Source organism: Myxocyprinus asiaticus, chromosome 15 (assembly GCF_019703515.2).
Source record: "Myxocyprinus asiaticus isolate MX2 ecotype Aquarium Trade chromosome 15, UBuf_Myxa_2, whole genome shotgun sequence".
Classification (NCBI taxonomy): domain Eukaryota; kingdom Metazoa; phylum Chordata; class Actinopteri; order Cypriniformes; family Catostomidae; genus Myxocyprinus; species Myxocyprinus asiaticus.
In genome coordinates this window covers 37,752,529-37,766,637 of record NC_059358.1, presented here as the reverse complement: position 1 = coordinate 37,766,637, position 14,109 = coordinate 37,752,529, and the positions used below count along the sequence as shown (strand labels likewise).

Genomic DNA, 14,109 nt, shown 5'->3' with positions numbered 1-14,109 from the left:
ACTTTAGTTTAGAACGGCACAAACACAAATGGAGTGATATAGTGAAGTGTCCGATTGCTGATGGTGTGAGACTATCAGTGTTCATGGAACGTCTCTCGTCCAGTCAGATTCAAGGAACTAACTGTTGTGTGTGTGTGTGTGTGTGTGTATACACACACACACACACACACACACACACACACACACACACACACACACACACACACAGCCAAAAGTTTGGAATAATATACAGATTTTGCAGTTTCAGATGGAAATTGGTTCTTTAATTCACCAAAGTGGCATTCAACTGATCACAATGTATAGTCAGGACATTACTTATGTAAAAAACAGCACCGTCACTATTTAAAAAAAGTCATTTTTGATCAAATCTAGACAGGCCCCATTTCCAGCAGCCATCACTCCAACACCTTATCCTTGAGTAATCATGTTAAATTGCTAATTTGGTTCTAGAAAATCACTTGCCATTATATCAAACACTGGTGAAAGCTATTTGTTTTGTTAAATGAAGCTTAACGTTGTCTTTGTGTTTGTTTTTGAGTTGCCACATTATGCAAAAGACTGGCATGTCTTAAGGTCAATATTAGGTCAAAAATGGCAAAAAAAAAAAAAAAAAAAAAAAAGAAACAGCTTTCTCTAGAAACTCATTCAATCACTATTTTGAGGAATTAAGGCTACACAATGCTTGAAATGGCCAAAAAACTAGTCTTCAAAGACAAAGGACAACAAAAAATTGCAAAGAAAAAGTCACTTTTGAAACAAAAACAAAAAGGTTAGAATTGGCAAAGAAACAGACATTGGACAACAGATAACTGGAGAAGAGTGTTATGGATCTTAACCCCATTGAGTTTTTGTGGGATCAGCTAGACTGTAAGGTGTGTGAAGTGCCCGACAAGACAGCCATATCTATGGCAAGTGCTACAGGAAGCATGAGGTGAAATGTCTCCTGAGTATCTGGACAAACTGACAGCTAGAATGCCAAGGATCATTGCTGCATGTTCCATGAACACTGATAGTCTCACACCATCAGCAATCGGACGCTTCACTATATCACTCCATTTGTGTTTGTGCCGTTCTAAACTAAAGTGTAAGAGCAGTACATATGTGTTAAGAGCTTCTGTATGTGTCTCTTTGTACATGTATTTATTTTTTATTTTTTGACATTACATATGTTAGCAAGCAGGTGGTGTCAAATGACAGCTTTGCAGATTCTTGGCATTCTAGCTGTCAATTTGTCCAGATACTCAGTTGACATTTCACCCCACGCTTCCTGTAGCACTCGCCATAGATGTGGCTGTCTTGTCGGCACTTCTCACACACCTTACAGTCTAGCTGATCCCACAAAAGTTCAATGGGGTTAAGATCCATAACACTCTTTTCTAATTATCTGTTGTCCAATGTCTGTGTTTCTGTTTCAAAAGTGGCTTTTTCTTTGCAATTCTTCCCATAAGGCCTGCACCCCTGAGTCTTCTCTTTACTGTTGTACATGAAACTGGTGTTGAGCAGGTAGAATTCAATGAAGCTGTCAGCTGAGGACATGTGAGGTGTCTGTTTCTCAAACTAGAGACTCTGATGTACTTATCCTCTTGTTTAGTTGTACATCTGGTCCTTCCACATCTCTTTCTGTCCTTGTTAGAGCCAGTTGTTCTTTGTCTTTGAAGACTGTAGTGTACACCTTTGTATGAAATCGTTTTTTTTTTTTTTTTTTTGGCAGTTTTAAGCATTGTAAATTAGCAATTTAGCATGATTACTCAAGGATAAGGTGTTGGAGTGATGGCTGCTGGAAATGGGGACTGTCTAGATTTGATCAAAAATGACTTTTTTTCAATTAGTGATGGTGCTGTTTTTTACATCAGTAATGTCCTGACTATACATTATGATCAGTTGAATGCCACTTTGGTGAATTAAAGTACCAATTTCCTTCCGAAACAGCAAAATCTGTACATTATTCCAAACTTTTGGACGCCTGTGTGTATATGTATATGTAATATAAATATATATATATATATATATATATATATATATATATATATATATATATATATATATATATATATATATATATATATTATGTTTACAGTGCAATGCCTTGCCTCATAGACTTCCACGAAGTTTATTACTGCAAATTATATTTTTGCTTTTTATAAGGACAAGTAAAAATTACTCACGGATGTGTGTATTTTGGCTATTTTACAATGAATACTTGGCTCATCCAAGCAGATTTTAGCATCTGAAAAATTATGAAGAGAACTATAAAGGTCAAATAGAAGACATACTGCAAGTTCTTCAGAGAGAATGGACAATATATTTCACAGTTCATCTGTGTGGTTTCCAATACCAACTGACATGAAAAGTGAACATGTGTCAGGTGAAAACTGTCTCAAACCGTCACAAAAACTGTGCCCAAGTGAGACAGATGCAAGTATAGAGTGAGAAAGATGGGACAGAAACAGTGATTGACTCACCTTTAACAGCCTCATCCACAACCTCCACCACTCTGTCAATCTGCTGGACCTACACAGAGAGAAGGTGAGAGAATTGAGAACAGCAATCATGGAAGATGAGGACATCACTTTGCCCCTCATAAATGCGGCCATGATGATTTTACCAATGTGATCAGCACATATTAACCCTTCAGGGATTTCAAACAGACAATTTGATCAGAAGCAATTCAACTCTGTTACGAACATGTCTCACCCATTCTACAGACTAATAATGTTAGTTAAACTAGGTTTAGATAGATGTTTGTTCCACATGATATATTCGTGAGCAGATGTAATAAGGATGTTGCAGGTTTCTTAAGTCAGAGTTTCCATCAACATGCTCATCTAACTGTGATTTCTAACTAATTTTGTGTAAACCTTCTTTAAAAGATCTGCAGTGCCAATGTTTCCATGATAACATTTTTGGACATACACTATAGCAGTAACATGTTTTATTTTTTTTTTTTTGTACTATGATATTCTTTGACGTACATTGGAGTACCATGAAAAATACCAAGGTAAATGAATCAGGTAATCATTCAGAAAAGTGGAATCTATTCAAGTTCAGTGTGTTAAGGGTTACCACATCTTTTAAACAATGAATTTCAATGACTTCCAGTTGTTTATGATTACTGAATAACATATATATATATATATATATATATATATATATATATATATATATATATATATATATATCTTTTTTTTTTCCTTTACAGAGATTGCATGACTGATGACATATTTTACAGCTGCACATAACTAAATATAATCTACTGTATATTTACTCTATTCACTACTTTCCATTACTTATCCATGACATCTTTGTTCATTTCCATGACTTCGCCAGGCCTGGAAATTGCAATTTTAAAAGCAAAATATGACAATGCGATGACCTCGACAAAATGAGAACCTTCACTATTGTACGTATTGTCACACATTTTAGGGAGAAAAAAAAATGGTGTGGAGATACAATATATTATTATAATACAATACATATAATGTTATTTCAGCTTTACTGTAGTCAAGCACACCTTCTCAAATGCATCAATCACATCAAAACCCCCATGAAAACAAAAGGTAATTCGTCTGGTGTCTCTGGCTGAGTATGTCAATCTAAACACATTGATGTCAGTGCTGTCAGTGTTCAATCCACATGTTAACTCAGACTTACAGCTGATCTAAATCAAGTTCATCAACATGATGAACCTCTAAATCTTTAATATCAGAGTACCTCATATTTGTAAATAGTGGGAGATTAGTCACTGCTTCATATTCACTATCCTCTTAATAAAGATTATGAGGTAATTAAGATGCTCTCTCATAAAGGGAAAAGTCATTACACAAGTAATTGTCTGTAAGTGGGAAAATGTGACGAATGTTTGACAGGCCTGGCTGTCACACACCACTGATGAGACTGTCATAAGCCCTAATCAGATGGCATTTATTTTACATGGGGAAATGAGGTATTTCCAGCATTTACATGGGGTAGTCGATGATTTTATTGCTGTACGAATCCGAATGTCGGTGGTCTTTTCACCTACCTCCCGCGAGAAAGTTCCGGCCAAATTACCTACTGTTTTTTGACAAACACCATGATCATTTGGGATCATTTTGGAATTCCTTTTTTGACCACTGCTAAGTGCCATACGGTTGCACTGCGTGCAATAACAGCTCTGGCAATAATGTACAGTTGTGAACAATGGAGGATTGTGTAACCGAATTTTTTTGAAAATTACGTCGCCGCTCCACCACAGTGAATGGGAACTCTCAAGTAGAAGGGAAAAAAGAAAAAAAGAAAACGAGAGCCAGATCATATACATTTTTGAAATGGGCCATTATCTTGGCAGCAACATGTAATAAAATTTTAATATTACATTTTAATGAAGAAACGTGAACTATATACATTTGTACGTAGGGCCTGCATGACTACACGTTTATACGGGTCGACTAGTCCCAGAAAAGTGGCCGTCTACCTTATTTAAAAGGTTGAATTTCCACCGCCACTTTTTAAACTGACATATAATTCCAAACGATGTCCGTCATTTTGATAGATAAAACATCAGAAAAATATTGTTTTACCATCTTTACGGTCGGTTATATGCTTCTCTCTCTCCCTGTGTGCGCTTAAGAGAGAGAGAGAGCGCAACTGAAATGATGCGGGTGAGAAACGAAGCATGCGTACCCAGATTGACAGGTTTATTTGGCTTGTGTTGTCCCTACAGTTTCTTGATTAGTTTAATTGCTCTTCGCAAGAATTTTGGCTTGTGCTGTATGTGAAAATGTACACTGTAAATGTCTGCAGTGCTTTGCAGTGCTGTTCCCTCATATATGTTTTGAACATTTTATTTTCACTTTAGCGTAGTTCCAAACATATCTGAACACAAATACAGAGGACACAGTTTGTGGATTGAGGAATTTTTCTAATGCACAACTGGAATCGTGTGGCCGACAAATAGTCTCGCTCGTCACCCTTGATTTAATTGTCATTTGAACACATGAGTTTTATCCAATTTACTTTAACAGACATCACCCTGAGAAACAATTGCCATCCGAATAGGGCTACACCAGACTGATAAACCTAGAACAACTTTTGGCAGGTGCACTTAAAAAATAAATGAATATATAAATAAATGGCTGTTGATTTAGTATGTTCATTTAGTGCAATTAAAGGTGGAGTAAGCGATTCCTGAGACTGTTGATATTTGAACTCAACAGCCAAACAAACACACCCTTTCCTTCCGTCCTCCTTCAGAAGCTCATCCTTATGTCATTCCAGATGTGTATGACTTTCATCTGCTGAACTCAAATGAAGATTTGTAGAAGAATTTCTCATCTGTTTTGGTCCATACATTGCAAGTGAACGGGTGCCAAAATTTTGAAGCTCCAAAATCCACATAAGTCAGCACTAAAGTAATCCATATGACTGCAGTGGTTAAATCAATATCTTCAGAAGTGATATGATATGTGTGGTTGAGAAACAGATCACTTTCACATTCTTCTTGTGTTTTGTGCGATTCACATTATTTATGCATATCGCCCCCTACTGGACAGGGAGAGGAATTTCAAGCAAAAAAGGATTTAAATATTGAACTGTTTCTCACCTACACACATCATATCATACAACTGGAGTCATATGTTACTTTTATGATGCCTTTATGTGCTTTTTGGAGCGTCAAAATTTCTGGCACCCATTCACTTGCATTGTATGGACCTGCAGAGCTGAAATATTCTTTTAAAAATCATCATTTGTGTTCTGCAGAAGAAAGAAAGTCATACACATCTGGGATGAAATGAAGGTGAGTAAATGACAAAATTTAAATTTTTGGGTGAACTATCCCTTTAACACATTGTACCATGTCGACATTCATTCCACAAAATTATGCCCGACAACAATTGCAAAAAATGTAAAAACTGTCAGCAGATTTTGTGCGGGCCTACCGATCAGATGGTATATCACAGGTCTGCAAGTTGTTCTACAGCAGATGATTATTCAAATCATGCTAAATATCTTGGAAATGGGAAATGTCTTGCAAAATAGACAAACCATCACACAAACGTCTAAAGATAGAATGACAAAACCAAGTATTATCTACAGTGATGCTCTGGTCCAAAGCCATGAAGTGCATTTACAATCCTAAAGAACACACTTTATTTCACACCATTCTAATCCATCAAAGAGAGGGCATAGGGGATGTAAAAAGAAAGAAAGATAGAATGTCAAATGGAGCGAAGAAAAAGAAAATGCAGGGGCAGAAAAAAAAAGGGAGAGCGAGCTATGGGTTGTTAATATTTCACAGCTTTTCTACTCTCTCTCTCAGCTGAGGTAATTTCTGCATGGAGACCAAGAGATTGTAGAAGCTGATCTATTATAGGGAACTTGTATCCATTGTGCACTGCACCCTATGGTTAAATGGCAGGCCAGAGGCCTGCTCAGTGCCTTGCTCTAGCTGTTGAGGCCATTAATTCAACTGTACTGCAGGCCGAGAGATGAACCGCAGAGCCTGGGCCTCCTCTGGCAGCAGTTATATGCATGAAAAACATTGAAACAGAAATCAATTTTGCCCTAATGGGAGCACAATCTCAGCCCCACTCTGAGCAGTGGGCTGCTGAGCGGGTCTGTTCGAGTTCTGCTGGGCAAGCACACTTTAGGCCAGAGCACCGCTGTGAGGACTTCAAGAAACAGCGAGCACGACTTGCTCTGAATGGAGCAGGTCTCAAGGACCACGTCAAAGCAAAAGAAGAAAGGTAATTTTACTGAGTGGATTCTTTCAAGTGCTGGGAGAGATGTTTGGAGAACGGCAGGAGGTCGGGCTGCTTAGAATTACTGACATGCTCCTGGGCAGACAACTCCCTTGGCTGCAGTCTCACGCTTTAAATCCAACACCGGTCAGAAGTACTTCAAAATTATATTTGTGTTTACCTACAGCTATTGTTTTTAAGCAAACTACATTGCTGTGGAAAAGTATTTGCCCCCATCCTAAATCTAACATAAAACAAAGGAGATCTGAGTAAACACAAAATGCAGTTTTTAAATGATAATGTTATTTATTGAAACAAAAACTTTTCCAATACCAACTGTGCCTGTCTGAAAAAGTATTTGCCCCCCTCTGGATATCCTTTTAACTTCAGTGGAAACAGCAAATCCCCAAATATATGAAACTGCATTCATAATGGCATTCAGTTGGACTAGACACACCCAGGCCTGATTACTGCCAGCCCTGTTCAATCAAATCAACACCTAAATAGAACTTTTTCAGCAGAATGAATTTGGCAAAAAGGTCTCACCCAGTAGCACACTATGCCAATGTTGAAAGAAATTTCTGAAATGAGGAAAAAGGTGATTGAAATACATCAGTCTTGGAAAGGTTACAAAGCTATTTCAAAGGCTCTGGGATTCCAAAGAACCACAGTGAGAGCAGTTATCTCCAAATGGAGAAAATTTGGCACAGTAGTGAACCTTACCAGAAGTGGCCTACATTCCAAAATTCCTCCAAGAGCACAGCAACGACTCATCCAGGGAGTCAACAAAAAGTCAAGGAGAACATCCAAGGAACTGCAGTCCTCTCTCACATACAGGTCACTGTTCATGACTCCACTATCATAAAGACACTGGCCAAAAATGCCATTCATGAAAGAGTGGCGAGGCAAAAACCACTGCTAACCCAGAAGAAAATTAAGGCTTGTCTGAATTTTGCCAAAACACACCTTGATGATCCTCCAAATTAAAATGTTCTGTGGACTGATGAGTCAAAAGTGGAACTGTTTGGAAGACAGGGATACCATTACATCTGGTGTAAATCAAACACAGAATTCCACATAAAGAACATCATACCTACGGTCAAGCGTGGTGGTGGTAGTGTGATGGTATGGGGATGCTTTGCTGCTTCAGGGCCAGGGCAACTTGCAATAACTAAGGGAAACTCCTTAACGAGAACATCCAGTGATACGTCCATGAGTTGAAGAGCAACTGGATTATGCAGCAAGACAATGATCCAAAGCATAGCTCAAATTAAGAAAAAATTAAGTTTTGGAGAGGCCTAGTCAAAGTCCTGACTTGAACCCGATTGAGATGCTGTAAAGCATTTCTGCAAAGAAGAGTGGGCCAAAATTCCACCACAGCGTTGTGAAAGACTGATCTCCAGTTATCAGAAGTGTTTGGTTGCAACTGTTGCTGCTAAAGATGGGGAAGTTATTTTTTTTCAAATGGGCGATATAGGTGTTGGATAACTTTTTTGCTTCAATAAAAAAAAAAATTATATATATATATATATATATATATATATATATATATATATATATATATATATATATATATATATATATATTAGTATGAAAATACACAAAAATAGAAGAAATCAGGATGGGGGCAAATACTGTTTTTCACAACACTGTACTTGAAAGCAACCAGGGACGAATTGCTTTCAACATAGAAGTCTGTTGTCTAGAAACAAAGATGTGCTGAGGCAACTTTATCAAAAGCTTTGAGACTTCCAGACAAATCTCAGTGCATCTTCTATCCCTATATACAAAGTAAAGCCCTGTTCTATATTTTGTCAATGGAGATTTGTGGATAGTAGAAGTAGTCCCAGTGCATTTTAAAGCAAAAGATTGTGACAGTGAGTACAGTGGAACTATCCTTTGTCTATGGGGTGGCAGGATTACCAAAATCTTATTAGTAATAATCAGTCATTTTTAGAAAATGTATGTAACGGTAAGTGTTTAGGGGAGAGCAGGGCTAGTTGTCGCACAGAGAAGATGTCACAAGGTTGATGTTGCTTGGCATCCCTAAACAAAAGACAAGTTGTCCAGGTCTACACCTGACACGATTGGCAGATCAAAACTAAATATTCCCCATTATATTCAATGGACCCTTTTCACAGACTGTGATGGTGTTTCCACCTAATTGTTTCCCACTTGAAATGTCGTAGAAATGAAGATTTTTTTTTTTTTAATGTTAAAGCAAATGGGAACATGCAAATAATATTGACTGTAGTCTCCTGTTCGCCACTAATTAAGTTTACCTCACTTTAGTTTCCCTCACTTTCCAAATCCTAAACGTGAAAAGGGTTCATTTAAGGCTGAACAACTGATTGATAAACACAAATAACGTATGGTGCCCTGAGTGACAAATGGGCTTGGAGGTCGATTCGAGGTGCTAACATGCGCTAAGCGCATTATTTTTAAAGCACGCTGTATTTTCTCATATGGCCGGCCACTATAATTTCCTTATACAAATCTAAAATAACCCCATGATAGGTGGTGATTGTGGACAGAAAGGGAGAAGAGAGCATTTCACAGCATTAAAAAAATATCACGTTCCTTCAGTTTTCCATCAAAATAAAAGCTTCCTGCAAAAAAAAAAAAAAAAAAAAAAAAAAAAAAAAGGCTTAAGGGGTTTAACTGAACTGCATAGCAATGCGTAAAGACAATTAAGAAATTATTTAATTATAAAAAAAAACTACTGGATAAAACTGATGATAATGATAATAATAACAACAAGAATGACAATAATAAGAATAATAATAATAATAATAATGTTTTTTTTTTTATTTATCAATTTTCTCCCCAGTCTGGAATGCCCAATTCCCAATGCACTCTAAGTCCTCGTGGTGGCGTAGTGACTCAGATTCGAACTCGCGACTCCAGGTGTGTTAGTCAGCGTCAATACTCGCTGAGCTACCCAGGCCCCCATTATCACCATTCTTATTAATCAATAATAACATTTATATAACAATTTCCTAACATTATATTACATTATATTGTATTATTATTACTACAATAATATAATATTTAAGTTGACTGAGTTTTAAAAAAAATGATGAAAAGTGAGTCGACTCTTTGACAAAATGTACACAGCCGACAGAGCAATATGGTTAAGTTTTTTTTTTCTCTCTCTCTCTCTCTCCCAATGTGTGTGTTTCAGTGTTTTATTTATTAATTTACTTTGGTTATTTTTAAGACAACTCAAATGTGAATATCCTTTCCAGAACAGTATTTCCGGTTGGCAGTAGAGCATGGGTAAAGTGCACTTTTAAAAAACAAATCATATTGCAGCTCAAATCACAATCCGATTTTTATTTTTTTTTCCCTAATCGTTCAGCCTTAAGTCCATTAAGTGGTCTACATTGGCAACACATGGCTGCATCACAGTACTCTATGCAGAGTACACTATAATTTTGTCAGATTTCCCCCCTTGCACTCTATGTACTGGTCACAATGCCCAGCTCTACTAGACCTCAAAAGCAGAGTGGGGGTCCATGTGTCTTTGCCCATGACAGTGAACTGTTACTGGGCCTGGTTGTGCCAGCAGGTGAGGTGTCAGCATGGCACCTTTTGCCATTTGGTCTGTCCAGTTCTCCTGTAGCCGACCCGCTGGGTCAGTAGATGAACGGGCTGAGCTCTCTCTATCATTCCTCCATCATGGCACTCTGCCGATCAATAGAGACTTTCAGAAAGAATCTACTTACTCCTCTCTGGATATCCTTTTAACTTCAGTGGAAACAGCAAGCAGAGGATGCCTGCTGGGTCTGAAGGCCTCTGTATGGAGCCCCAACAAGCCAAAAACTATAGCACTCCCTCTGACATTTCAACTTAAATTAACAATCATAGTCAAAGGTACATAAAGGTTTTTTTTTTTTTTTTTTTTTTTTTTTTTTTTTTTTTTTAAAAAGGGTGTTGGGGGCGGAGGGCAGGGGACTCACACACATATTTTATTTTAAAGAAGCACCAGCAGTCCTGATTCACCTAGTGCCCTAGGCAAACTACACATGACCACAGACAAAAACAAACACACAAAAGAAGCAGTCTCAGACTTGTATGGGGCTTTCTTCCTTCTGTGGAACAAAACAAATAAAATTGAACAAAACTGAAGGCTGGCTGCAACATGGACACCAAACTTTCCTTATACTTTACGGTCCTTAAAAAAAATCTAAGGCTAAAGTGTACAGAAATTGCGAAACACCATGGCTGAGAGAGCCAAGAAGATTGTTTACAATCTTTTGACCAATGATGATTTTATTCAGACATTAGCGGCAGCATGTGATACACAGGAGAGACTTGACCCATAGCAGGGCACATCCATTTCCACAAGCTCGACTGTCCACCAAACTACTGATGTGCAGCCACTATTCCACCGGGGCACCCCAACACATCCTCCGGCACCTGTGTAAAACCTGTCACTTTAGCAATGAAAAGCGATTAAAGGAAATTTTGTAATTCTACAAAATAATTAGAGAATTTTGTCATTTTAAACTGCCTGTGATGAAGAACCCCTTGGGCTTCTAAACCCTGGCCAGTGAGAAACTGATTAAACAGAATAAATAATAATAATAATAATAATAATAATAATAATTACTACAATTAATAATAACTACAATAAAATAAATAAAAAAACAAAACAAAACACTTGTTATATGTGGAAAGCTTGATATAACTGATTATGACAATTATGGTGCAAAACAAATATGTATCAAGCATGTTGATGAAAAATTAGAGCTAGTCTATCAATGATCAAAAAGTGATTTTATAAAATTATATTCAGAATTACAAATATATGTTCAGGATTTATATTTATATATTCAGATTTAAATGTATATATTCAGAATTACAACTATATATTCAGGATTTATATTTATATTTATATATAAGGCCTTACAAGTATATATTTGGATTCATATTTATATATTCAGATTTAAATGTATATATTCAAAATAACAACTATATATATTCAGTTTTATATTTATATATTCAGACTTAAATCTACACATTCAGGATTTAAATTTATATAATTTAGATTTATAGTTATATATCCAGACAAGTATATATTCAGATTTATATTTATATATTTGGATTTAATTTTATATATTCAAATTTACAACTATATATTCAGATTTATATTTTTACATTCAGACTTACAATTACATATTCAGAATTTTAATTTATATATTTAGAATTCTAGATTCAAACTTACAAATATATATATTCGGATTTACATTTATATATTCATATTTTATATAATTATTTCCATTTTGGACCCCCAAACATGGGGATGTGTGTGTGTGTGTTTATGTTTTTTTTGTTTTGTTTTTTTTTTTGCAACTGAATTTGAAAGCTACTGTGTGAAGTTGTATGAAAGAGAGCTGCTTTGACATTTGATAATAACGGTAACAGTTATTTTGACTTTTTAGTATTTTATAGTCATAGTATCATAATGGAGCTTATATAAGGATTTTCACTTTAAAGACTGACCCAGTTTAAACATTACATTTTTAATGCAGACAGCGTTCATTTTTGCCACAACACAAGACAAAGACTTTCCTTTAGCAACAATGATTGTGCTTAGCAAAGACGCTTTTTTGGAAGTGGGCTTCAAAATATATTTTGTTCATAACCCCAGCCAGTTCAGACTGAGCCAGATTCACTCAATCTGAATGAGCAAAAGGCTTCTAGCTGAGGATTCAATAGGACGCGACTCCAAGTAAAATAGTTCCCAAAGACTTAACAGGTGGATGTTTTTTGTCTTCTCAGTTTTGCCCTGTGTTAAGTTTGATTGAAACTGCCAGAACTGTTCCGCATGAGCATATTCGATAGATTTAAACAGATCCGCAGAAGCCTCAGATGGTCGATGCCGTTTGGAAAAGCATCTCTGTGGGACAGCAATCGGAGTCTCATCATTCCAGCCGTGTGACCAGCACAGCTTCACATATGTATTACAGAAACCTGATGTTTCCATTCAACAGCGGAAGACAGGGAGAAGCATGCTTTCTGCAGAGCTAAGGCTCTATACCAGTGTTTATCAACATATTGTTTTCTTATGAACCCCCACAGCCACATCAATAAGGCTTCCTTTCCTTTTAATGTGACACCAGAACTTGTTTGTCTTTCACAAGTTTTGAAATGTCTAGGTGCTGAGAACTATCAATGTGAAACTTTCTTTATAAAGACCAAGAAGCACATTTATAGAAGAAATACTATAAAAATACTGTTAAGATTTTATTTTATTTTATTTATTTTTTATTATTATTATTATTATTATTTTTATAGGTTAAAATGAAACAAAAAATCTTTCCAAGAACCCCTGGAACTAAGAGTTCCCTTTTTCTTTCGGTAAAAAAAACTAACCGTACGGTTCGGGAAGCACTGACATTGTTGTCGGTTCACCTCAAGTTTAATGATGCAACTGGAGCACAAGTTTTGGTCAAGAAAACAAAGTGTCAAACAGACAGGCACAGTTACAACCTCCTCTAATGCACCTGAATGAATCTGTAGATGGATACGCTCCACCTGTGTTTCACGTGGGTCAACTTGATGACATCACTGTTCTGCAAGTGTTGTGTGTAGTTGAAAATGGCAAGTGGAGAAAACGAAACGCTGACAGAGAAGCCCCCTGCGTTTCTCCTTTCTGGGAACACTTTCTTTTTGCAGTCAATTACAATGGCGATGGTCACAAACATTTACAAAACAGGCACTGTTTGCAGACGTCGCTCAACACGAGTGCTGTATACTGGTAATATATGTCAATAATGTACGTGAGGGTTTATTTAAAATGCGCACTTAAGTTCTTCCTGTTTCCTTGCACGGCTGTAATCTATTGCGAGCCTCAATAATGCACTTTGATTAATGGTATTAAGATGTTGTTATAGTAATACATTGATACATTATTCATCTTTTACGCAGACATCACCCAGGGAAAGATCCACACTCCCTTCCATTTTTAAGCAGAATCTCCTGTGATGTACAGCTTCCGAATATTGAATATATGTTGAGATGAGTTTGAAGTGCACTTTATGTTGATGCATGTAGCGTATTAGTGCAGGTATTAAGTTAAAATGTTGATTTAGTAATTAGAGAATTGTATTTTTTTATTTTTTTTGGTTAAGGACAAAAATTAACAATGATTTTACTATAGTAATATTGTTGTAACCATGACTGCTGTCATCATGGTGTTCTGAGCAGAAATCATGGTTTTGATACAATTAACCATGGTTTTATAACAGTAATACTGTAGATTCCATATATTAACCATGATTTTACTATGTATTGTAACCATGACAGTAACCATGTTTATACTGTGGTTACTATGATTTTATTACAAATGCCATGGTTAAACTATGGTTACTGTTGTAAAACA

The 14,109-nt window shown here is 36.4% G+C and overlaps 1 protein-coding gene across 1 annotated transcript in view; it reads right to left on the bottom strand.

The window, feature by feature from the left end:
* Positions 1-14,109, bottom strand: part of LOC127452731 (threonylcarbamoyladenosine tRNA methylthiotransferase-like) — a 560,218-nt gene that overhangs the window by 344,452 nt on the left and 201,657 nt on the right. Inside the window, exon 6 of the mRNA XM_051718387.1 lies at positions 2,463-2,511. Within this exon, the coding sequence (XP_051574347.1) occupies positions 2,463-2,511 (49 nt within the window). The remainder of the gene's footprint in view (positions 1-2,462; positions 2,512-14,109) is intronic.